The sequence below is a fragment of the Centropristis striata genome, chromosome 14 (genome assembly GCF_030273125.1).
Source record: "Centropristis striata isolate RG_2023a ecotype Rhode Island chromosome 14, C.striata_1.0, whole genome shotgun sequence".
Classification (NCBI taxonomy): Eukaryota; Metazoa; Chordata; class Actinopteri; order Perciformes; family Serranidae; genus Centropristis; species Centropristis striata.
Window position 1 is genome coordinate 6,265,318 of NC_081530.1, and position 27,333 is coordinate 6,292,650.

A 27,333-nucleotide genomic window follows, 5' to 3' on the forward strand; every position below is an offset into this window, starting at 1 on the left:
GATGTATTAAAATATAGCAGTATAAAAAGTACAAATAGCAGTTTAAAAATGCATCACATATGATTTGACAAACACACAGAATTTGACCAACAGTCTCAATCTCAATCTCTCTGCAGGAAAGCTGCTTAAGATAAGAGCAGCTCTGATTTAGGAAATCCCACTGCACCATTTGGAACAAAACAGGAAATCATGAGACCTGACGCACGAACATTAGGTATATAGTAACAGGAATAGAAAAACTGCACAGCTGCTGTTCGAACCAAGGACCTGATTGTGTATCTTGAATATTGTATGTTTTTGATACTTTGTCATTAAATACTGCACAGGGCGCTTTCTAAGAAACTCTTGTCGTCTATTAAGATTTTCCACAACAAAAGCAGGTCTAAAACCAGTAGAAAAACTCTACAACTAACCTCAGTTATTATAACCATCCATCCATTCTCGTCCGCTTATCCGGGGCCGGGTCGCGGTGGCAGCAGGATAAGCAGGGCATTCCAGACGTCCAGCTCCTCCTGGGGGACCCCGAGGCGTTCCCAGGCCAGGCGAGAGATATAATCCCTCCACCGTGTTCTGGGTCTTCCCCGGGGTCTCCTGCAAGTTATTATAACCAGTGACATGACAGTCCTCAGGAACCTGGTATGCGACCTGGAGTTTGTCAGCTGCTGTACTGGTCTTTTAACAGATAAAATGCAGCTTATTAGCTTTGTGCACACGGTAGTTCACAGTGGCAATAGAGAGGCGAGGTGTATCACAGAGACCCAGAGGGTCTTGTGCAATGAGAAGCCAGGGTTTTAGTCTGTGGCAGATCTGAAAGCCCGGTGGGACTAGCTGAAGCAACACTGGATATGAAATCCTCCAGCTGCTGCTGATCATTTAATCAAGAAGTCTGTTCCAATAAAAGACTTCAATGAAGGATGGTGTCCTTTCCTCTCTGTCATGATGGCAGACCAGACTAAGGCCGTTTACACAAAGGGAAAACGCAGATATTTCCATGTGGTTTGGCCTCTCATTCTCACGAAAACCCAGTTTTTATCACGGAAAATGGTTAATTCTAAAAACTCCGGGCAAAGTGGAGAATTTGGAAAACTCCGGTTATGTGTTGTCATGTCAACTGGGAGAAACGGGGTTTTAGGTTCTCACACTCATTCTATCTTGTTTTGAAAGGAACAGGAAGTCGCTGGTGTCATTCGTTGTTGTTGATTCTGAGGATTCTGATTGGCTTGCATGGCTTTATCCTTCTCCCTACACTGCCACCCATATAATAGGTTTGGCATGGTTATAATGGCGCTTGACGGCGTATTTATGCGGGTTGATGTAAATGACAACTCTTTTGAAAACGGAGGGGGGGAATATTCGTTTCTCTAAATACCCTGCTATGTATAAACGTGGCCTTAGTTCTGGGTCACCTGAGGAGTGAGGGGACATGAAAGAAAGAAATGACATGACATCAGAATGCCGACTTTAACCTCTTTATTCATGTGTATGTAAAAACCCTTAGTGACAGCACTGTGTCTGTATGTGAGAAGATATGGCTGCATGTTTACTGATGTTGTGTCCACATGGCTCAGTGTGTATGACGCACAGGAAATCAGTAAGAGTGGACAAACAGCTCCACCAAAGCTTCACCTCAACTGTAGACAAGGCACATTCCCATTATGTGTGTAGTACCATTTCACAAACAAAAGAAAAGCAGGCCTATTGGACACGCCGCTGAGGGCTTTTCCAAGTCCGGATCAATTTGTGTATGATCATTCACCCACTTATGTTATAGAAAGATCACACTCAACATAACCCGGGCATGTTTCCTTTAAGATGTGTTTGACAAAGCAAATCAGCAGAGCTGCACACACAGCCATGTCTGTATCTAACGTGTGTGGTTCGGAGATGGTTGATGTCTCTTTTGGAAATAAGAGGACATTTGAAATCTAACATTCTGTTTATGTTTTTTCTCTTGAAAAAGCAATAATCTCGTAAAAAGAGATTCATATCTGTGGCACTGACTACTCTCTGAGAATATGAAAAGAACCAGCTGTATGTGATCAGCTTGTTCCTTTCTGTCTAGTAAGTGAACACACATTATCAGTGAACATTTAGAACAAAACAGCACATGTGTTTCAGTGTCTGGCAACAACAACAAAGAGTCCCATCTCAACAGTCATGTGTGTCCATTTAAGTACCACAGGATAAGTCCTTCATCGTCTTAGATCCAGATCCTAACAATCAGGATCAGACTCCACAGTGGCAGTCACCATGGTAATTCTGGTAACTGGGATGCCCCCCCTCCCACCTCTGGTCTCTGACTGTTCAGATGGGGGTGTTGGGCAAATGCCCATTAGAGCCTGTGAGTGCCCCGTTACAGACGAAGCCACTGGCCTGTCCGCTGTGCAGAGCTTGTCCATTGCGCTTGCTCTGAAACTGGTTCCCCCTGAGGGCCTCCTGCTCCACAGGGGTCCTTCTGTCAGAGTCTCTGGTTGGAGTTCCAGCATGTGGGGCCGTTCGGCTGCGGCATCGCTTTCTGATGACATACAGAAGCATGGTGATGAGCAGACTGAGGCACAGCACAAGCAGAACTGACACAACAACCAGCTCTTTTAGGTAGCAGGGGCCTCGGGCCGACATCAGGAGCTCTCCATCCCGAAACCCCGCCTCTTTATGCCCGGGCTCCTCCGTCCATTGGCTCGTGTTTCTCCCCCGCTGTCCGGTGGTGACCTGAGTGTCCCTGCTGGACAGTGTTGGCTCAGTCTCTCCTTGTCTTGTTGATGTTCTTTTTGGCAAAGTCCCCAAAGAGGGAAGCAGTCCAGGCCCTGGTCTGGCCACAGCCTTAGTGGTGGGTATAGGGGGCGCCTGAGGCCGGGTGTAGTTGGTTGGACTTTGAGCAATGGGGCTGCTCTTCTGTTTGACATGATAGATGGCCATAGTCTGTTGGTAGCCATTCTCAGTGGACAGGCAGAGGTAGTGGCCCACTGTGATGGGGGTGGCCACAAAACTCAGACTCCCGTCGTCCAGGTGCAGGTACAGGTCTGAGGACAGCCGGCTGTTGGGACGTTCCCACAGCTGCTGGGAGAGCTGCGAGGCGGCAGGACACTGGAGCCGCACCACTTCATTCAGAGACACCGACACCAGCTCACCTGCAGGACATGAGGCTGATATACAGGTTACTCATCAAAACCCCCGATACACCAAGACCCTCCGTACCCCCATAAACCGCCCAATGAGCAAGCAAACTGCCAACAGTTATAGGGATGGGAATCGATACGATTTAATTGATGGCAATGCCATTGTCGGCTCTGTTTATCCGTCTGATGCCATTCAATTGATTCCTAATCAGTTTTCCGTGTGGAAAAAGTCGGCCTACACAGGTTTATAGCGTCAGCTCCATTGTTTTACTTTCTTTGAGTCTGGCCATAGTGCAAATGGAATTGAACAATATCTGTACAGCATTTATTTTGATTAGGTTTTCTTAGTTAAGTAAAAAAAAAAAACCTTGAATTTAAGCCCATGTTTGGTAGAAAGATGTTTCAACACTTACTTGAAATGACTGTTTTACAGACAACAGTTCTGTTGTCATCTTTCTTCATGCCAAACATGCCAGCATTGATAAAATAAACTGATGAGCTGAAAGCATTTCCATTTGAAAGATTGTAACCATTTCTCATTTGGAACCAGTTCTTGATTCCCATCCCTAAACAGCAATCTAAACATGCCCAAAAAATCTGCTTACCAATAACGAAATGCATAAATATGCATGTTACAGGAGTATGTTTAAAGGACTTTATTTAAATAATATGTTGCAAGCAAACTAATTTTCCTTTCTTGCTTGTCACATACTCCATGCAACGTGTGCCTGTCCTAACACAGCTATGTGGGGTGTGCTAGACCTGAACTTTCAAAACAAATGCTTAAACCAGGTTCCTTTGGCCCATTTGTGATTGGAGCAGTGAGATGGGAAATGTACAGGCTGGCTGTCACTAGGAACAGAATTTAAATCACTGTTCCAATTGATCCAATTTAAATTCTGTCCTCAAGATACAGTAAGGCCATGACCAGTATATCAGGATGTGGACTAAAGTCAGGCTGATCAAACCAAAGAAAATCTGGTGTCAAGTTTTGAGAATGATATGTTTGAGGTAATTTAAATAACTGTCTCCATTACAGTTTGTCCACTGGTAATTTTATTATTTTATCATTTATTGAGACATTTTAAAACATCTCACTCAGTGCTCATCTTAGCCACAATTTTATACAGACATATCATGATCCTTCATGATGAAAAACATTAATCCTGTATGTGTCAGTGTTATATGGAGTATGTAACCAGCCTGAGCAAAGCAAAACAACTGAGACTTACCTGCAGGCAGACCAAATCTGGCTCTATGTGTAAATGAAACACTGTTGCACGCCTCTTCAACATTCCCTTTGTCTATGTCCTGGCCTCTGTGGAGGATGAACCACAGTTAACACAGAATTAATTCCATTTCTTGTTCATATACACTGCTAAAAAAATAAGGGTACGCTTTAATCACACATCAGATGTTCATGGACAAATTATTCAAGGTTAGAATGTTTACTGATGTACATTGTATAACTTGTTGAGATCAAAATGACCGATGAAAACCAAAATCATTAACCCATTGAGGGCTGGATTCAAAATCACACCAAAAATCTAAGTAAGAAATTTAAATCACAGGCCGATCCAACTTGTGTGAATTTTCTCACAGCAACTCAAAATGTGACTCAGTAGTGTGTTTGGCCTCCAAGTGCCTATACGCAGTCTCGACGAGTCTGAGCAACTCCTGATGAGTCGGCGGATGGAGTCCTGGAGGATCTTCTCCCAGAGCTGGATCAGGGCATCACTGAGCTCCTGGATAGCCTGTAGCAGTACTTGGCAGCGTGTGATGCACCTATAAGTGCTTAATTGGATCTAGGTCAGGGGAACGAGAGGCAATCAATGTCAAAGGAACTGCCTACACACTCTGGCCACATGAGGCTGAGCATCATCCTGCTCCAGGAAGAACCCAGAGCCCACTGCACCAGCTCAAGGTCCGACAATCGATCTGAGGGTTTCATCCCGGTACCCAACAGCAGTCAGGGTACCGTTAGCTATGACATGGAGGTCTGTGCTACCCTCCAAGGATATTCCTCCCCAGATCATCACTGATTCACCACCAAACTGGTCATGCTGGATGATGTTAGAGGCAGCACGTTGTTAACCACGGCGTCTCCAGACTCTTTCACATGTGCTCAGTGAGAACCTGCTCTCATCTGTGAAGTGGAAGGGGAGCCAATGGCGGACCTGCCAATTCTGGTCTTCTCTCACAAACACCAATCGAGCAGCGTGGTGCTGGGCAGTGAGCACAGGTCCCAGTAGAGGACGTTGGGCCCTTATGCCTCCCTCATGGAGTCTGTTCTGACAGCTTGGCTACTGGAGGTCATTTTGTAGGGTTCTGGCAGTGCTCCTCTAGTTCCTCCAAACACAAAGCAGTATATATCGGTCCTGCTGCTGGGTTGATCCCCTTCTACTGCCCTGTCCAGCTCTCCTTGTGTATTGGCCGTTTTCCTGGTATCTCTTTCATTCTCTTGAGAAGAGCAAACCTTGTTGGGACCATACGTATGAATGTGCCATCCTGAAGTAGCTGGACTACCTGTGCAACCTGACTGGGCTGCAGGTGCCGCCTCATGCTACCAGTAGTGACAAGAACACTAGCAGAACAGAAAACTAGAGAAGAATCAGTCAGGAAGGATAAGGAGAGAGAAATTGTCTCTGGCCACCACGTGCAAAACCTTTCTGTTTTTGAGGGTTGTCTTGCTTTTGCCTCTCCAATGCAGCTGTTGTCACTTTCAATTGCACCAAAGCAGGTGAAATTGATTCACAATCACTTGTATTCACTATTCCTAAATGGACAGATTTATATCCCTGAAGTTGACTTGGTGTTATACTGTGATGATTAATGTTTTTGAGCTGTGTAATTTATTGGCATTATCGTTTTCTTCTATCGGCTGCAGTGTCTGTGAAGGGACTCCTGTGGACAAACACTCTGAAACAGATCATAAAGTAGGCCAAGACTCTCATCTGGACTTTCAGCTCAGGAAAGAAAACGGTGAGAGCTCAGTTTTATACTCTACTTTACTTTACTTCCTCTCTGTGTAATGGACATTTAATGCTATTTTATTTTGTAGCCTAAAGAGTTTTTATTTTAATATTATTGTGCCAAAACCACTCTGTTGCTGCACAATATGTGACATCAATGTAATAACTCACAGACTGGTCTGGTGGTTGGAGGCCTCCACACAGGCCCTGCTGGCAGGGTCCCAACCACAGAAGGGGTCTCGGGCCAGAACACACTGAGGACAGGTCCAGTAGAAGGAGCAGTTGGCTGTAGGGACCCTCACCAAACCCTCTGATGTCCCAACGTATATCAGACCCTGCAGTGGGGAAGGACAAGATCAAAACTGTAAGTAGTGTAATGTGTGTGGAGCGATTGTATGGTTGAGCAAGAGAGAGAAAGAGAGACAACAGCTGTTGGCCATCGGGAAAAAACAGATAAGTGGTAGTAAAGGTACAGTGTGGGTTACAGTTTGTCAATGAATAAACACTTTATCTCTTAATTACAAAAGTAAAGTTCCTGTATTGTGTCACTTCAGCCAGACCCAGAAGTTTGGAAACAAGGTGGCTGAGCACCACTGTGTTAGAGTTCTCCTCAGGTTGTGAGGAGGAGGTTTTTGACTTGTTTATCTCTGTGTCTGAGCATGGAGCCAACCAGGAAGTGCCTTAAGCCTGCAATCCACCGAAAATTCCAGCAGGGGGTGCTAAGTTTGGCTGCAAAAAAAACTGCCCATTCATTTCAGTGCAAAATTTGAAAACTTCTGACTTGATTTTTTACCTCAGAAAATTTTTTCAGGACAACATTATGGTCTCAATCGCTAGTAAAAAATCATCTTCAAGACAATTTGATGTCAATAGTTCAAATAATGGCCCCATTTAGAAGAAAATAGAAGATAAAGAATCGTATGATTTGGGGCGAGCCTACCTTTGATTGACAGGTCACTAACGAGGCAAGCCGTCATCAGGAGAGAAGCAGAGCAATGCGTATCCACGGCAACGTGTCAATAAAGTTATATATAATGTTATATAGATAGAAAAGAGGACGTTTACGGGTTTGGTCTCATAACTTTGACCCTTCCACTGTATTTTCACTTAATGACAGTTTATTTGAACGTTTTGTTCAGTAAAAATGTCTTGTTCAGTGTTTGGTTGGACTAACAGACACTCCAAGGAGTCGCTGCTCAGTTTTCTGAGGTAAGAAAGATACATTTTGTTTTTGTGTTTGCTAGCCAAAACTAACATCCGAGTTAATGCTAACATGAATTAGCAGCGGCTTCTCTCAGTCAGGTTGAGGTGTAGAGAGGCTGTAGTCAGTGTCGTCAGATCCCTCGCGCTCCGCCACAGTCCAAATATGGTCTGCTCCGCGTATCGGAAACAAGATGGCGACGCAAGATGGCGACGAGTGTAACGCTGAACTCGATGCTTCCAACGGGCCACAAACCAATGGGTGACGTCACTGTGACTACGTCCATTATTTATATACAGTCTATGGTTTGTGCCTATACGCCAAACAGCAGTTCGGAGTACCCGGCTTCCTTGGAGTCTCTGGGTGGTGTTTTGAAAAATATACCACCTGGAGACTCAATCGTTCTGCTGTGACAATGGAGAAACTCGGAGGGGGTGATTAGGAGGAACAGCCGGCCTGATCTGAAGCCGTCTTTGCACAAAGCCAGAGAGCAGCACGCTCTGCTGCCGTTTGTAATCCCACAGACTCTCACTTCAATTTTGCCCAGCAGCTGGGAAGTAAGACAGTGGAACTTCTTTGGTATTAAGGAGCTGCAGTATATATATATATTTGTGGACAAGTTGTAACCTAAACTGTACATTTACTGCCACTAGAGAACTTCCTGTTAGCCTTTCCCTCTGTACTGATAACCAACACCTGTCTGCTCTGAGAACAACCACAGTCACTCTCTCTCGCTCAACTAAACACTTGCTATGTACTCACACTACACACTGCACTAGCCATAGCAGCCATAGAATGCATTCATATGCATAAAATAAAATAAAATATCAAAGATAATATACATATAATATACAATAGATAAGATACAATAGATAATATAGATAATATACAATAATATACATATCAAAGAAAAAATGCACAATGCACAGGAAGTGACAAGACACTTCGCTGACAAGACAGAAACGGTATACAGTTACACCTGAAAAAAATTAGAATGTCGTGAAAAAGTTCAATATTTTTTGTCAATTATTTCAGAGAGCGAAACTCTAATTTTCTGAGACACTGAGTTTTGTGTTTTCATTATCTTTAAGCCAGAATCATCAAAATTACAAGAAAAACAGGCTTGAAATATTTCACTCTATGCGTAATGAATCTATATAATATACGAGTTTGACTTTCTGAAATGACTGACAAAAAATATATTGAACTATTCAAATTTTTTGAGATGTACCTATAGACTGTCACTTCCTTGTGTCGAGACTTACGGTCTAGATGTGAAAAGGTTAAACAGTGGGTGAAATACAGTCAATAAGGATAACTACACAATTATCATGTGCCATATGGACTCCTCTAACTTTCTCCAGCAAAATTGGATTGATGATGAAAATGAGCTCAACCCTGCAGGAGGCATCAAGTGACCACAGTATTGCATCAGCAGATTCCAAACTAAAAAGAATCCTAACTATTTATCAACAATGTTTTTTTTACTCTGAGTTTTAGAACTCCATTTATATGAGACTTTTCTGCAAAGTGCACACTGGATACACTCATGACTGCACTTTTTAGATCCTGTTTCTCCAGTTAAGGCTCCTGTTGCTCTGTCATCACTGTTGCACTGTGGTTGTGGGCTGATGCATGAGGTCATTGATGATGAGACACCAAACTTAGAATTAGTATCTTGAAGGTATCTAGTGTAAATCTCTTGAAGTGAATCATGAAGTGAAAGTCCCTCTCAGTGTGTACCTTGGCTACGGACAGCTTCAGGCTTTTGATCGGCTGAGGCTGCTCAAAAACCTGGACCTCCTCTATAATGTGTGCCCCAGTTGGCAGCAGCACAGCTTTGTGTAGATAACCAGACTCTGAAACAAAGATAGTGATAAAACACAGTTAATGTTTATACAATGGAAAGACGCCATCATCTAACAGTCCTAGTGGAGGTGAGAGTTGGATTGTTTTGATGGTAATATATATATATATATATATATATATATATATTAGGGCCGGGACTCGATTAAAAAAATGAATCTAATTAATTAGAGGCTTTGTAATTAATTAATCGAAATTAATCGCATATAAATATTTGACCTGAGAACAGTGAGAAGTAATTTTTTTCACATGGATTTTTAGTATACCATTGAATAATGACTGAATACATAAGCTTAAGCAACAAAAATATTGTTTATTTTTGTTCAAGTCCAACAGACCAGTGCAATTTTTGCCATTAAGTGTAGCAATAGCATATTTAGAAATATAGGATATTTCATAAATTCAGGTAGCCTATAGGTAGGTAGACCTTCTGTAAACTATAATACTTTGGTTTTTGAAGTAAAACACCGTTCGTTTTTTGTAACTAAATGTCCCATCATCCACGGGGCCAACCAAAGCGTCTCATCAGCTTCTTCCTTCATGTTCACTGTGGTTTGTTGTTGTCTGAACTCATGAACGCTAGTTGGTGCTCCAGTATAATCGGTCCGCCTGAAACTCAACCAGTGAGAAACGTTCCGTGGTGCAAAAATAAGTAAATTAAACTGCGTCAATTTTTTTAACGCGTTAATTTTTGTGTAGTTAATTAATCTTAATTAACTTTTTTGTTAAGTACATAATTCCATATGTATTCATTCATAGTTTTGATGCTTTCAGTGAGAATCTACAATGTAAATAGTCATGAAAATAAAGAAAACGCATTGAATGAGATGGTGTGTGTCCAAACTTTTGGCCTGTACTGTATATATGGCAGCAGTACAGCTTTGTGTAACATGTATATATATATATATTTGTCAGGTTTAACCTACTCAGAAATGACTAAATTTACCCTGACCAGCTGTCCTGGAACCAAAGATTCTGAGTTGACCAACCCTAATATAGTAAACTCAGAGTTGCTTTCTGAATTAAACCTGTGTCACTTCACATTGTGCACTTTCTAAATAAATCAAAGAGAGGAACCGTGAAAGTAGAACAAAGTGTTTCATGGCCTACCTGTGAGCAGAAACAGGACAGTGTAGTCTCTGTTGTTGGCAGCTTGGACTCTCTGTACAGTCAGATGGCTGTAGTTGTGCTCAGCAGACACCATGGTCAGACTTCTTCCTACTGGTCGCACACTGTCGTCTGCCAGGAAGTTTTCTTTGACAAAGCGCAGGGCGTTGTCAGACGCGTTGTGCAGGCCACACTACCACACAGTAATACAAATTGTACACTGTGTTCATAATTTCATTACATAAAAAAAAAGGTACCTAGAGGTTAATAAACCACCTTAATTAAGATTGGATCTTATTGGTTTTGCACTTCACAATTCTACACAATGTGGAGTGTGTTGATATTGCATTTATGGCACCTCCATTCATGCATCCAACTATAATAAATCAAAAAGTGTAACTGAGGACAGTTTAGGGAATCATTTCACTGGATCTCAGCTATTAACTAAGAGGTTACCGTGTTATTAGTCACATAGATGGACAAAAGTTGGAATAAATGCAGGTCTTGCTAAATTTCAGTAGTTATGCCTTTGAAAAAACTGAAACGTCCTTATAATAGGTTGGAATTTTAGCTTGCTATTTCAGCTTGTTAGAGAGAAAGCCAGTATATCTGCCTGCATATCTTATTGATTTACACTCTTACTGGAACGAAAATGAGCAGTCTCTCTGTAGTCACTTAACCCCTTTATATTTTTGCTCCTCATGGTTAACAAGTTCATTTTTAGGTCACTTTCACTTGTTTATATTCTTGGCATCGTGCATATCAGATTTTTGTGTCTTATTTATAACCTTTTTACATGTTACATTTTGTTTTTTAATGTACACTTGCACAATATAAAGTACTGTGCATAATGTCCCTCAGCAGAAATAAAGTTCAACCTTATAGTTCCCTTATAGTTCATATCAATTAGAAGTGACCATTTACCTCTCCTGGATTTGCGACCTTCTCTTGAACCCGTGTGCTCCACTGTAATGTGTCCCGGTTTAGGACTTTGTAGTTACCCGAGAAAACTGATTTGATGTCAGTCAAGCGGAACGAACACACTGCTGACCGCCCAGAGTTGACAGACCTAGTTAAGAGGAAAAAAAAAAAAGACTATGAATGAGGGCTACAGACAAAATCCACATGATGCACACAACAGAGTGTGTATATTCTCCTCATGGCCTCTGTCAAACTGCCTCTCTTTTGTTTCCAGGATGTCTCGGTCAGCCTCACAGAGTGTCGTTTGTTACATGCAGTGGTAACAGCACTGACCGGAGCAGCTGCTCCTCTTATGATGGATCATATGCTAACGTGGTTGTTATTCCCCCAGTGTACAGCTCTGCATACTCCTCCATGCGTTGGACTATGCAGGATGGTAAAGTTTGTTTGGTGGGTTTTCGTAAGTTTTTCTACTGAGATTCTGCCACACAAAAACTGTGTGTATCCCTATTATTGAATTATACTTACAGTGGATCTGAAGTCTATATTCTGAGTTTTTCCAATATTACCCTTCCAATCAACAGACCCACACACATACGCAGGACTCCTACACTGGCCCAATTGTTATCACAAACTGCAGCTTTCACTGTACACCATGGGTCTCAAACTCGCGGCCCGGGGGCCAATTGCGGCCCTTGTGACGATATTTTGTGGCCCCCACCTTGATATGAAAGTTTAATGTGAGTTTTATATAAATGGCACTTTACCGTGTTGTATGTGGAAGGTCCCTTTAATAATTTTTTTGGTAATTTGTGTCTTTTTAAAAATAATTTTGTGTCTTTTTCTAATAATTTTGTGTCTTTTTTAATAATTTTGTGTTTTTAAAAAAAATAATTTTGTGTCTTTTTTGGGTCATTTAGTGTCTTTTTTAGTAATCTTGTGTCTTTTTTAAATAATTTGTGTCTTTTTTTTATTATAATTTTGTGTTTTTTTTGGTAATTCTGTCTTTTTTGGTAATTTTGTTTCTTTTTCAAGTAATTTTTTTTTTGTTGTCATTTTGTGTCTTTTTTTTTGTCATTTTGTGTCATTTTTAAGTAATTTAGTGTTTTTTTCTGTCATTTTGTCTTTTTTTTGGTAATTTAGTTTTTTTTTCTGACATTTTGTGTCTTTTTTTGGTCATTTTGATACTGCCTCCAGCGGCCCCAGGTAATTTGAGTTTGAGACCCCTGCTGTACACTATTGAGGGCTCAGTTGAATCTCCATTTCTTCTACAGTGTTACATGGTCTCATTTCCAACTGATCACACATGGATGCTTGGTAAGGAGCCATTGGTGTCACTTTTACAGCACAGACTGACCCTTTTGGACTTACAGGGTCGTAGAAGTAGATTTACTCAAGTACTGTACTTAAGTACAATTTGAGGTACTTGAAATTTATTTGAGTATTTCCACTTTACCTAACTTTATACTTCTACGCCACTACATTTTGAGGCAAATATTGGACTTTTTACTCCACTACATTTATCTGACATCTTTAGTTACTTTTCAGGTTGAAATTTAACATGAAAACATGATACATTTAAAGTGATTTGAAATTTTAAACTCAACAGTATATTAAATAGTTAAAATGAGCCCTATCATTAAAAAATAAAACATTGCTTACATAAATGAATCAATACAAATGATCTTAAAATATATTTAACAATCTGAGTGGGTCCAATCTGCATAACGAGAACTTTTACTTTTTTGATGCTGAAACTTTTGTACTTTTACTTCCGTAAGTTTTGAATGCAGGACTTTTACTTGTAGTGGAGTCATTTCACAGTGGTATTAGTACTTTAACTTAAGTAAGCTATCTGAATACTTCTTCCACCACTGTCTGATACACTTCAACATGTAGTGAACGTTGTAAATTCACAATAAACTAATTACTTAGGGTTAGGAAAAGATGGTGGTTTAGGTTTTAAAAAAGTACCTTTGTGTCGGTTTCACACAAGACACAAGCAGCTGCTGCCTCAGAGAAAGTCCTGTGTTAGACCCATCCTTCTACCTGACTGTCTACCTCAACAGACTCACAACAAAAAATAACCTTCCTTGTGTGTTAAAAAGTGGCACCGGCAATGGAGAGAGAAAGTTAAGGATGTTTACAATATGGAAAATATAACCGCAAGGTTACACTTGAAAACTGATGTATTCCTGACTAAATGGTCCCCAATTATTTCACATTTTGTTAACTGATATGACTTTTGATCTGATTGATGTGTTCTATATGTGTGTGTTTTGCTTTTGTTTGATTTATTTATTATTCTTTAACTATTTTATTTTTTCCTCCCTCGCCATTCAAATATGAATAATGAATGTTTGTACACTGTATATTAATTTTCTCGCTTAATGAGCACCACTGCCCACTTTCAAATACGGACTCTGTCTGGATATTGTTGGGATGCCAAACTCCATGGACTACCTCTACCCCATGTACACCTGTGCTGTTTCTTTGAATTTGTGAATGTATGACTGCACCTGGAAAAAAAAAAGTTCAAAAAAAAAAAAAAGTGGCACCGGGGCGAGTTGGGAGTAAGAATGGGCTGGACAGTAACAAATCTTTCTGTTGCTGCTCTGATTAATACATTTATTCTTTGATTTAGCCTGAAAGCAATGATATGTTATTTTCACAATCACATTTTTCCTCTACCACAGCATGCAGCTGTCAGCTTGGCAGTCGATTCAGGCTCCTTCAAATTAATTGTTGAATTTTTGACTATTCATGTTCACCCTGAGATTGTGTTTTGGTTAATATGCCGTTTATTAACGGCCAAGTCTCAAGAAATGCAGCAATGAATTGTGGACGCCATTATCTCCTTTCCTTCAGTAAAGGTCCAGTGTGTCCTACATCAAAGCAGATCAGAAAGTAGGCCTTTCCTTAACATTAAGAGAATTTAACGAGCTCTTATGAGGAACTTGCGGCTCATTTCACTCAGTTAGGAACCTTCCTGAGCAAAAAGATTATTGGACCGCAGCCTAGGTACTGTATGGATCATAAATTAACTCACCACTGGGATGTGAAGATGCCATAAAAGAGTGTATCATCTGAAGGAGCTCCCTCTGCTGGTGGGAGGATATCCATGTCCTGGATCACATTGTAGGGCAGCTCACTGTCAGCCTGGCATAACAGCTGAGCTTTGGCAAATGTGGTCCAGCGGCGCTGCAGCGTGCGCTGACCTCCAACATCACTCTGACAGAGAGAAGAGAGGAGAAGAAGGCATAAAGCACAACACTGCAACCATACATGCATAAATCCATACAGGTACTATACACGTACAGTCATGGAAAAAATTATGTCACTTTTTTCTTCAATTATTTTGGACAAATATAATGGTAACAACAAAAATAGCTTGTAAGAGTTTAATTTAAGAGCTGATATCTAGACATTTTCCATGGTTTTCTTGATAATAACCAAATTGTTAAAGAAAACCATGGAAAAATGTCTAGATATCAGCTCCTCAATTAAACTCTTATCAGCAATTTTTGTTTTTATCATTATATTTGTCCAAACAAATGTACCTTTAGTTGTAGCAGCCAATAAAATGAACAAGAAGATGAAGAAAACAATGGTCTAATATTTTTTTCCATGACTGTATGTCTATATGGTACACACACACACACACACACACACACATATATATACATGTATATATATACATTCATATACACACACACACACACACACACACACACACACACAGACTGTGTTAAGTAATATAAATCCTTTCCATGTAATTCCAGACTTTTGGGAATAGGGCTGAAAAGTGAATATATATATATTTATATTAGAATGAAAATTATGATTATGAGTGTGGAATGTGCCCAAATGGCTCCCCTTCCCCCTGTGGAAGGAGAGTAGCAATTGCAATTAAAGAAATGTGTAATAACACAAACATTGACTTAAATCGCTTGTTTGCTCCATTTAACAACAAATGTGGATGTATGAGTGGTTTTTGCATTTTCACCCTTACCATGCAAATCTGAGAAACACGAGAAACAATAAATTTGTCGATGAAGTCGTACTCTCTGCCCACTTCACTGAAGAAAAAGTAGATTTTCTCCTCATCAGGAATGAAACTGGAGCTGATGAAGGTTGGATCTGCAGCAAACAGATGGCAAAGTACGTCAAAGCTGGGTAGGAGAGCTCTTGATGTAATAAAACAGCATCATTCAAATAAAGGGGTGTTACAGCTCACCATGTTTGAATCCATGCATAAACCCCCAACAGCATTCTTTTTAATTAATTTTTTTTTATTTTTTTTTTTTAAATCAAAGCTCCATAAAGTGCACATTTTTTGTTCTCTTTTATTTTCCGTTTCAGCACAGTCAGGTCTGACAGCATGCTCTCACATTCTGAAATGCTCAACAACTGCAAAAACAACTGAAGAAAGTATTCGATAATGAGTGGATTTTGCACTTCAAACATGTTTTATAATATATTTAATTCTATTCATAACTGTGATGTCTACCATATGTCTCATCTTGAAAGAAAAGACACTCACCCTCCAGCCATCCTAATGTATCATCCAGCTTGAGGTCAACACGCCGGCCCTCACTGAGGTGCCTGGAGATGACCGGCCGGTTCCCCCTGTAGTCTGCCACCGTCCCCGTGTAAAGCTCTCCATCTGAGAAACAGAAAATACTTATAGCAAAATACTAAACAGCAACACCGAATATGACAAAAAATACTTATCCATGCCCCTTTATACAAACAATTCTTGGTTTTCTAGCTCAAATACACGGCATTATAAAACAGGCAAAGCAAGACAAGTGTAATTATTTCGCACATTTCAGCAGCAAGGAGATTCCAAGTGCTTTACATGAAACCATAGAAGCATCATAGAGGCCGTATGTGGCCCGCGGCCGCCAGTTGGAGGTGGCTCATGGCTCATTTGAATATTCAAATGAGCCATGTGTTGATGCGCAGCACAGGTAAGCTAGCGGGACAAGCTGTTTGATATGTTGTGACTGAAGTATGTGGTAGTATTTGACAGAACTTAACATTTATGTTTTTATAGAAAGTACTATTGATAGGTAATTACCATTGTATTTGCCTATTTAAAGTCGACTCGTTAACGTTACATTTTTGCGTCATGAAAACTAGCGATAGCTAGCTAGTTGGGATAGCGCTAACGTCTTCCCTAGCTCAGGGACAAGGGGTTTACATTTAGCTGATGTAGATTTCACCTCAGCAGGTTCCTTTTTATGGCAGGAGGAGGCATTTCTCTTTCCTTACTCTTAGATGAACTCAGGCAGGAGATTCATTTTGCCATCTTTTCAAAACAGGTCCATTTGTCATTTTCCAAAAAGGTCCTTTCTAATATATTTAATATATTGTGCATTAATGTTTCTTGGTGAATGAGGATGTTAAGGTATTAATCTGAAAGGTAAAACCAGCGTAATTTAACCAAACGGCCTTTATCCCCTGTCATGTGGCCTTTGTGCCCTTAAAATAAGTGTGAACAGGAAGGCCAAATGGCCTTGCCCCTAAAATGACGAAATTCCAAGCCTGATCAGAAGATTAGAAATGTATTTTGGCCCAAAACCATCCAGTGCTTTTTAAACCAACAACAGCATTTAAAATCAATTAACTGACCACCCATCAGTTTCACTTGGTTTCTGATTGGTACTTTTTATCTTAAGTGCTTTTTATACCTCTGTCTCTACATTGTGCTTTACTTCTGCATATTTTACCTATACACTTACATTTAAGCTTTAAACAGGTCACAAAGAAACAATACTTCTCCGATACTTTTTTCAATCAATTACTTTTAAGCTATAAAGAGCATTCAGCCATCAACATTTTGTTCTTTTAGTTAATCCATTACTTTTTTTTAGCTAATGCAGTTCAGCTTCAGTTTACATTTTAGCTGTATCATTGCAGTCAATGTATTCATTAAATAAAAATAAATAAATGTTTTTGCACTTTCAGCTATGCTTTGAGATTCCTTACAGCTTTCAGTATTCCCACACATTTTTGGCAGGAAATGCATTCTCTTGTTCTATTTTCAATTCCTCACAGGTGTTGCATGTCAGCAGTAAAACCTCCACATACACTGAGCAGCAGCCACATTTGTCTGTAACTTGCCTCAGCTAACATTTTATGGTAGCAGCTGTGGCCTCGCCTACCTACGATGATAGCAGTGTTGCGTTGGTAAGGGTCATAGGGGCAGCGACCTCTTCCTTCATCAGGCTTGAGGCTCATCGTTAACGTCTCAGAGTTCTGGACAGAAAAGAGGAAACATTCCAGCTGATATCTGAGAAATGACATCAAATACAAACAACTGCTTTTCAATAATTATTTTGCTCTGTGAGGTGCTACATTCCTAAAACAGTGAGCTTTATCATTTCAGTTCAGTTCAGTTCAGCTTTTATTTCGAACATGTGCGAGTAACACAACAAAGTAAACACAAAAACAAATACATCCAATGAGAATAATCAAAAAAAAAAAAAAAATAGCAATAGTCAAAACAAACGCTGTAATGTGAACGCAACATGTCCGAAAAGGAGTAGGATGAAGCATATGCTTATTTAAACCTACCCCTTCTCCACTGCTCAATTAACACTTTTTTCCCCCCCTAAACATACAGTACAGGCCAAAAGTTTGGACACACCTTCTCATTCAATGCGTTTTCTTTATTTTCATGACTATTTACATTGTAGATTCTCACTGAAGGCATCAAAACTATGAATGAACACATATGGAATTATGTACTTAACAAAAAAAGTGTGAAATAACTGAAAACATGTCTTGTATTTTAGATTCCTCAAAGTAGCCACCCTTTGCTTACTAGAATATAAGACATGTTTTCAGTTATTTCACACTTTATTGTTAAGTACATAATTCCACATGTGTTCATTAATAGTTTTGATGAATTTACAATGTAAATAGTCATGAAAATAAAGGAAAAACATTGAATGAGAAGGTGTGTCCAAACTTTTGGCCTGTACTGTACATATTTAAATAATATATATTAACAAAAAAACAAAAAAAATTGAAAATAAATAGATTACATAAACAAATACATGAATAATTTATCATTTATGAAAACACCCGGTTGTTAAAGCCCTTCTTCCTCCCTGTACCTTGTGAAAACCATGTGTTTGTACCGCTTTTTAAACTGGATCATGCTTGGACATCATACTGTCACAGTGTTAAACAACCTGGTTAATGTAAATGTCTGTGTAAACAAACTTACAATGTAGGTGCAGCGGGGACTGAAGGCAAATGTTCCACAGGCGTAGATATGGGTGGTGTTCAAGAACTGCAGTACACGGATGAAATTGGGACAGTCGACCTAGAATAAACAAAGGAAATCCAGTGAGATGGTTCTGGAAAGCCAAAAAGTACAACAAGCAGTGCATGACTTGGATTTTTTTTGCTTCACAATAAAAAAAATATCAAGGGAGTCTCTGGTAGCTGTGTGACTGGCAGCTTGGCTTGTTTGGTTGGTAGTTGAGTCGAGACGAGTTAATGAGTTCACAGGTTTTGCACATCAGTACAAATCTACTACTTGCCATTTTCTTGCCTTTCATGGAACATTGTTCAAGGTCTTTCTCTGAAGGGCTCCAGTCCAACTGAAAGAAGAGAAGAGCCACTGAGATTTACATTAATGTTCGGCAAAAGCTGCAGCTGAATATTGAAAACTTCAGAACACATTTCAAATGTTACATTTTCCATTAAAAGCTGGAATTATTGTGCAGACATGAGGGGAGGGGGGGTCATTTCATAAGAACAAAGCAGCTTAATGTCACATTTTTATTTGAGTTTATTTGAGTTTATTTAATTAAAACAGGGACAATACATATTAATGAACATATACATGTAAATATGCAAGATTATAGCCAACAGCTAATTTCCATCTTTAGTCCCTTTGGCAGGTTGATGTCAATACCATAACCATAACAATAAAATCAATAAAACATCTATTTATTATCTATTTATCTATTTATATCTATTTATAGATATAAATATATTATATTCTATTATATCTATTTATATTTAAAGGGATGCTACTCACTTTATCTGTTCAACCCTGGTCTTTTGACCATTTACACAATTTCATTTTTCTCATACAGACAGTCACTGGACTGATGTTGACAAATCATTTAATCAAAAAATGTAGAATATTTTAGTCTGATTTCAATACATTCAAAATGTAGGGAAAGTGAGACATTTAACCCATAAGAACCCATGGTGACAGCCTTGTAACAAACATTTTAATCTTCTAGAATCTAAGATTAAACCCATTTAACAATTCTAACCAATTGACCCATTGAAGCCTGGAAAGCGTTTACGTCGTTTTGTAGTATTTGTATAAGCTCTCAAATACTTTTTGAATTTCATTTCTATCTTCTACAGAGGCTGAAAAATCTATTATTTAGTAGAAGCGTTGACACTTCTACTGAATTTCAAGAAAAACTTCAGGTTTTAGGGGCTTATTTTAAAATCACCCAGAGGTTTTACAGGCGTTTCAGGCGTCAATGGGTTAATACGGTGTCCTGTATTGCATTTCACTTCTCCTGACCATATTTCCTGTCACAATTTTGATATATGTTATGGAGATGCAGAGAAAAAGGCAAATTTGTGTTTCTGTAAGCAGAAAATGTGTCTGGTTTATTTTAAAATAAGAAATATTATGAACACAAATACCATATACGCCCAATGTAACATTTTTGTCACATCACAGATCTTTGACATTTGGTAGAATTTTTTTAAAAACATCATAAATGTGTTCTATGTGGTCGACTTGGTTTGTGGTATATCCCCCATATATTTTCCTTTAAGGATTACTGGGTCTGGGTTCTTATGGGTTAAGTACTGATGACTGTCTTCAGATTTTAGTGGTGGCTCCTCACCTTACTCCTCAGTATGATGGAGTCCTTGTGGCTAACATCCAGTGCTAACACAGCATCCCGGGCTCCGACATACAGCATGTCTCCATCATCACTGAGCAGCAGCGTGGTGCTGTTGCTGACATCATGGCTACTGAAGCGGGTGAGGTGTCTCCCAGGACTTCCTGTTGTTTCACACCAATTAACACTGGAATTAGTAACGTACACCCCTGACTATGTCACAGAAGATATGCTCTGGTAGCCCATTATTATTAGTCGGAGTACGATATCACCAACAAACAATATTCAAATTTAAATAAAAGACATGCAAGTGCATAGACCCGGTGCAATACCTTGTAGCATGTTAACAATGGAGTTAGGGCTGGGCGATATGGACCAAAAGTCATATCCTGATATATTTAGGCTGAATATCGATTTACGATATATATCACAATTATTATCGCAAAGTGAGAGCAAATGTTCAGTCAAAGTCAAATATGACATGTCATGAGTAGTTTTATTGAAGCTGTTTATTCAATTAAAATATAAATACTGTATAACAACAGGACCTTTTCTTCTTCTTTTTTTTTTTTTTTTTTTTTTTTTAAATCAAAGCTCCATAAAGTGCACATTTAAATAAAAAAACATCTTAAATAAAAACAGCCTATGAAATAAAATAGGCCAATCTTTTTCCGAAATAAATATATTTATAAGGGAAAAGAATAACGAAGATTACAAAAAAACTAAATATGACAAACCCTAGTAAGAGCAGTATTTATATATAAAGAAAGAAAAAAAATGGAACTATATCGATATATGCGATATGGTCTAATTCCATATCCCTTTTAAAAATATATCAATATATCTTTTAGATGGATATATCGCCCAGCCCTAGATGGAGTTGTACTCAATCTGCTCTTTCACTCTAAAGTGTTGACATGGAGATTATTTCTGCCATCAATTGATGAGAAGCCTTCCTTCATAGGTGTAAAAACTCTTATGTAGTGTATTGGTGTCTCAAATGCCATCAAAGTGGACTTAAACCACCAAGGCTACTACAGATGGGAATTTATAACATTTTATAAATAGATTCTGCTGCTCTGTCCAATTCTTCTATTACTGATGCCTGATCAATTTTCTGTGTGGACAAAAGTGGGCCGACACAGGTTTTCAGTTGTCAGCTCAACTATTTTACTTGCAGAGTCTGACCACTGCGCAGGTCAAAAGAAATAATATTTGTTCAGCATTTGTTGTCATTTAGGTTTTCTTAGTCAAGTAGTTGAATTTAAGTCCATGTTGCGATAGATGTAGACAGATGATTTAACAGGCAACAGCAGTGTTGTCATCTTTTTTCATGGATAAAAAAATGCAGACTCTGATAAACCATCAATTCTAACAGATTGGACAACTTGTAACAACTGGTACACTGTCCAACACAGACACAGTACACTTATTATCCATAATGCCATTGTTAGGCAAAAAATGACAAAACACAATGCACTGTATAATTCAAAAACATTCACACAGCTTTTGTTGTGCTGTTAACATTCTTCTTCTCATCTCTGCCCATTGCTGCCTTAAGCACTTTTAAGTTTGCCATCAAGATAAAGGAAAAGACTTTCTAAAGGTAACTTACTTACTTACTTACTTACTTACTTACCCTTAGGGAAGGAGACTCTGGGAGTCAGTCTTGTCAGACATGGGCTCAGAAAACCCAGCAAGGCCACAATGAGGGACAGCAGGCTGGGATTCTCCATTACAGCAGGAATGAGTCTGATGTTCATCCACAGTGTCAAAGACTCGTGAGAAGTGGGGGGGATCGTAGCTGAAGCCACATTCTCTGGTTCCTACTGCAGACCATCACTGGATCTGAGACAGGCAGACAGGCAGACCATCAGACAGGCAGACCATCAGACCATCAGACAGACAGACCATCAGACAGGCAGACCATCAGACAGGCAGACAGACACACCTTCGGTTTGTAATGCGTGTTCTGTGCTCCACCACAGATTACCAACTGACGACTAATTTCAGTATTTAACTGATGTATTATTTATGTTAAAATTAGGCCTGACCCTGATTATTCAACTGCCAATGGGTGGTTGACGTGACGCTCAATTTTTGTGTTCCCAGTGACAAATATTACTAAAATTTGATAATATTTCATTAAAATTAATGTTTTAATATGCAGTTCATTCTTCTACATCTAATCCATCTGCAAACAATGAGTATCATTCTTCAACTATGCAAATATTCTGTTTTGAACATGACATTTGTCCACCGGTGCAACTGTCCTAGGTAGCATTACTTATCTTAAAACAACTGTAATTTAATGAATATTATCTAAATACATTAAAATACTTGAATGCATGCCATACAAGTGTTTACTTAATGAATCTAGAGGATATAAGTGTTAAGGTCCCTATGTAGAGTTATTATGACACATTACATTTTGTCCGCAAAACTGGTGTCCTCCTGGAGCAACGCCATTATGTCGATATAAAACAGGCATTAATGTGACCACCCCATTACTGAGAGGGGTCCTTCCAGAATCAGGAAGGACAGAAGACATCTCTGGAGCAGGTGGACTGCACACAAGATCACTTCTGTCTCAAATATTTTCATAATATTACTATTTCCGTGCAGTATTGGAACTGGTCGTCTTAAGGTAGTCCTTTGGTACAACGCAGTTTAAGTATTGATCTGAATATTTTTATCAATTTACATTGATTGATCATTGAAAATAATGTAAATTGATAAAAAATATTCATAACTAATATGCCTTGGGCTTATCTATCTTATCTGTCCAACATTCTCTGAATTAAATAATGACATTCTTTATTTTGTTGCACCGGTGGACACATTTTAGGACTACCACACCAAAAGTTAATAATATGCTAAATATATGAAGAATTAGAAATTCAGTTTTGAATTATTCACATATAAGGGAATATAATTGTATGTCATTTGACATATATTTTTGAATTATTCTTTTTTTCACTTTGAATTTGAGTTCACGTCAACCACCCCAATGTCACAGTAGAATTGTCTCTGTGGGGGGAAATGTGGTTCCCAAACAACAAATTGTAATGTTTCCTAGCAGGAGAACCGGTACCCTCTCCCAGGGCAGGTGTTCATTAAAACATCTGAGCTAGGTATCACAAGCCTGTTCATAGACTGTACTTACAAAGCCACCCTAGCATTCACATTGCACAGCAGCTGGATTCTTGTCATATCACAAGATCATGTGAAAATCATGGGATCAGGTGATCACAAGTCCAGTCTTGCAAGGCTCCAAGTAATGTGTTTGAGATGAACAACGTTGCCTATAATTTCAAGCTTTGATTGCATCTGGACATATCCTAAAGCTGTTTAAGTGAGTTCATCACTACATAGAATGCATTGCGTTTTTTTTTCTTAAACTGGCAGTAGTATGATTACAGATAGAAGTAAATAAATCTTTATCAAATAAATAATTTACCGTGTGTTGGTTGCTAGTGGTGGAAAGTAACTAAGTACATTTACTCAAGTACTGTACTTAAGTACAGTTTGGAGGTTCTTGTACTTTACTTGAGTATTTCCATTTTTTGTAACGTTTTACTTCTACTCCATTCAATTTTTAGGCAGATATTGTACTTTTTACTCCACTACATTTAGCTGACAGCTTTAGGCACTTTACAGGTCGAGATTTAACTTAAAATACATGATCAATTTGGAGTTTTTCATAACAATATATTAAATAGTTAAAATGAGCCCTGTTTTTACTAAATTAAAGCACTGCTTACATAAAAGCATCAATACAAATAATGCAATAATATATGTGGAATATATAAAACAATATGAGTGGGTTCATTCTGCATAATGAGTTCTTCTACTTTTGATACTTTATGTACATTTTGATGCTGATACTTTTGTACTTTTACTTCAGTAAGTCTTGAATGCAGGACTTTTACTTGTAGTGGAGTAATTGTTCAGTGTGGTATTAACACTTTTACTTAAGTAAAGGATCTGAATACTTCTTCCAACACTGGTTGGTTGTAAAAAGAGTAGAATTAATTTTCACTCCTGTCCAATCCTGTTCCTGTGTTGAGACCAAAAAGAGCACAAATACATATACTTTTTCTAATGAGGACCAGCTGCAAGATCCCCATTTCTAACACTTGGAGGACTTGAGTCAATATTTCTTTACATTTAAAAACGGACCTATTTTTATTAAATCTATTCTATTCTGAATATATCCAAGCATTCCTTCTGTATTTTGGCAAAAACTAAATCCACCAAAGAGAATGTGCTGAAGCATTGTTCTATTCCTGTCTAGGTATTCACTCCAAAGAAAAACCAATCTGGGATGAGTGACATTCTTTTCACAAACACCACTTGGACACAACAGAACAGTGTGATACAACCAGTATCACACTCCGCCTGAACTCTTACTGATGCAGATCGGGCTGTTGTTTACCAAAACACAAAATTAGAAAACGAATGGGGGACAGAAGACTGGGCATGGCAACGGATGCATCATAAGAACTGGATACCAGACCCAAAGATTATGCATATTCAGTCCAATGAGATTTGATCAGTGGCGGAAGACGTATTCAGATCTCTTACTTAAGTAAAAGTACTACTACAACACTGTGACATTACTCCACTACAATTAAAGTCCTGCATTCAAAACTTACTTGAGTAAAAGTACAAAAGTATCAGCATCAAAATGTACTTAAAGTATCAAAAGTAAAAGTACTCGTTATGTAGAATGGACGCACTCAGATTGTTTAATATATATTCCAAATATATTATTGGATTATTGTTATTGATGCATTTATGTAAGCAGCATTTTAATTTTCTCAAGGTAGGATTAATTTTATCTTCTTAACATACTGTTATGAGGTTTAATTTCAACAAATGTCAAATCACTTTAAATGTATGTTTTTAATGTTAAATATCTACATGGAAAGTAACTAAAGCTGTCAGATAAATGTAGTGGAGTAGAAAGTACAATATTCACCTTAAAAATGTAGTGGAGTAGAAGTATAAAATTACATAAAATGGAAATACTCAAGTAAAGTACAAGTAACTCAAAATTGTACTTAAGTACAGTACTTGAGTAAATGTACTTAGTTACTTTCCACCACTGGATTTGATCCTATAGCTTCTGAATTTACTTTTGCAGCATATGGCCCACTGTAGAGTTTCTTCTGCTGGCTCCTCCCACGGGTTCCTGCTCAGCTCATTAGCTTCACATTTTGACAATGTCACAGATTTTGTAAATTTATTTTCTTGTTTCAAGGGAGGTTTTACAAATATAAAACCTCCACGAGTAACAACTTTATAACATATAGAGTTATAACTGACCTTATTTGCAGTTCAAGGTGTCCTGTCGATTGTTTTACAGACATCTTTTATAATGGTGATCTATTGGCAAAATATTTTCTGGCGCGCAGGGGGATTTTTCATTGCAATACCACAAGTAGCCGCTGATCGGTGGCAGCGTTTTCAGTTGTATAGTACTTCCATTAGACAGGGTGTGTGGATTGTCAGAATGTTTGTGGTGTGGTTGGAAGCAGAAACAGTAATGCACCGAAATCCAGCGAGAGCCGGATCAACACAACAGTCCGACACGGGGCTCTACCAGGAGGGACAATTGAGTGAGATTCCACTCTTTGTTTGTGGGGAAAGAGGGAGACACACTTGGAGTTCTGCACTCCTCTGAACGCTCTTTTCTAGTTCTACTAGAACGACTATTTTGCTTAAATACTCGATGTCGATACTTGATGTCATTTAAGTTGGTAAGAGCATAGGTGTGCTATTCATAACAAAGACAGAAAATCTTTTGCTGCTTGTTTGAAGAATGTTCTCAGAACATCTCAGGACAGAGGTGTTCAGCAGAGACAGACTGCTTCAATCCACAAACACCTAGTAGTCTGCAAGAGGAAATATATCAGGTGCTTCTGCTGTGTATCGCTCAAAGTGCATATTCACTCGTCAATTCAATGCTTATGTATTGCTTATATATTGCTATAACTTATTTGCGGTCTGTGTGACATTTAAGGTGCAATTTGTAATTAATGGCCACATGTAGGCTTGGGGGGCTACACGATGGTGTAGTGGTTAGTACTCTCGCCTCACAGCAAGAGGGTCGCCTGTGGTTGTCTGTCTCTATAGCCCCTTTCATAGTGCCGTGTCATACTGGGACATTTACGGCTCTGTAACGTCTCACCTCCACTATGAACGCGCCAGAAGCAGGATGCCGGGATCAAATGATCCTACCAATGTTCTGCCTCTAGAGGTAGTCACAGAGGAGGAAAATTGGTGGGACTGTTGGAAGCAGGACCAATATGAACGAGCCATCCCAGCAAGGCGGAACATTTGACGTCGTGCGTGATGTCCAACACACACCTCCCACTTAGTCCGACAGTCTTCAAATAACTGTTCAGCTCTGCAACTGCACAACAACTGCGGCCGCCATCGCTAACTGTGCATATCGTCTGCCGCTGATCATAAACAAACCGGCATCATTAACTGTGCACAAACTATCCAGTTCTTGTTGTAAACAAACAAGGTCGCTAAGTGAACACATGCTGCTGCAGCACATACACACTGTACAGCTACAGAGCTAACTGTGTCACCTGTTGCTACTGTGCAACGCTGCTGTTGCTCTGTTGCACGTCACTACCATCTCCTCCCACCTCGTTCCGCGACGCCAGACTGCACTATGAATGGTCATGAATATCACGCCTTTGCGGGATCACTATGAACGCCCTAAAAAAAATCCAGCACAGATCTTTCCAGCAATATAGCGGAACTGCACTATGAAAGGGGCTACTAACTCTCTTGAGGCCGGGGCTAGCTGGTCAGCATGCTAATTTTAGTAGATATCTCTGCAACACAATACACAGACATCATGGTGTCCACACTGTGGACTTAGCTTAAGCTATCAGTTGTAGATCAGCATGTTGTATTTTAAAATGTTGTGGAAATGTAATTTTTTTCATTAGTTATTGCAACAAGTTACACCATTTGTTGTTGTAAAAAACGCCCATATAAATCTATCACTGCGTTTGAAGTCAGGATTTCAAATGGATTATTGATATGCCACAGTTGACTATAGGGCGCCACAGGAATGAGTCTTAAACCAGGAAGTACGTTAGCACTTGAGCGTCTATCCACTCAAACTCAATGAGGAATTTGAATGGGTTTTTGGTTAGATGTCTGAAATAAGATCTGTGGGTAACAGAGTTTAAGATATGTTCACGTTTTGTTGTACGACATAAAAT

The 27,333-nt window shown here is 39.1% G+C and overlaps 1 protein-coding gene across 4 annotated transcripts in view; it reads right to left on the bottom strand.

Moving 5' to 3' along the window:
• Window positions 1-1,459: 1,459 nt before the first annotated feature.
• The window catches only part of sema4ab (sema domain, immunoglobulin domain (Ig), transmembrane domain (TM) and short cytoplasmic domain, (semaphorin) 4Ab), a 28,145-nt gene continuing 2,271 nt past the window's right edge, over window positions 1,460-27,333 (bottom strand). For 2 of the 4 annotated variants that reach the window (XM_059350587.1, XM_059350588.1), the window contains exons 2-15: window positions 21,720-21,928; window positions 20,084-20,244; window positions 18,743-18,802; window positions 18,424-18,522; window positions 17,354-17,447; window positions 15,727-15,849; window positions 15,196-15,323; window positions 14,233-14,414; window positions 11,187-11,331; window positions 10,266-10,455; window positions 9,033-9,148; window positions 6,260-6,423; window positions 4,349-4,434; window positions 1,460-3,143 (exon numbers count right to left, since the gene is read on the bottom strand). In XM_059350587.1, coding sequence (XP_059206570.1) covers window positions 2,305-3,143; window positions 4,349-4,434; window positions 6,260-6,423; window positions 9,033-9,148; window positions 10,266-10,455; window positions 11,187-11,331; window positions 14,233-14,414; window positions 15,196-15,323; window positions 15,727-15,849; window positions 17,354-17,447; window positions 18,424-18,522; window positions 18,743-18,802; window positions 20,084-20,244; window positions 21,720-21,843 — 2,511 coding nt within the window. In that variant the 5' untranslated portion in view covers window positions 21,844-21,928 and the 3' untranslated portion in view covers window positions 1,460-2,304. Of the gene's footprint in view, window positions 3,144-4,348; window positions 4,435-6,259; window positions 6,424-9,032; window positions 9,149-10,265; window positions 10,456-11,186; window positions 11,332-14,232; window positions 14,415-15,195; window positions 15,324-15,726; window positions 15,850-17,353; window positions 17,448-18,423; window positions 18,523-18,742; window positions 18,803-20,083; window positions 20,245-21,715; window positions 21,929-27,333 lie in introns of all 4 variants that reach the window. The other 2 variants (XM_059350590.1, XM_059350589.1) reach the window with 2 other exon arrangements.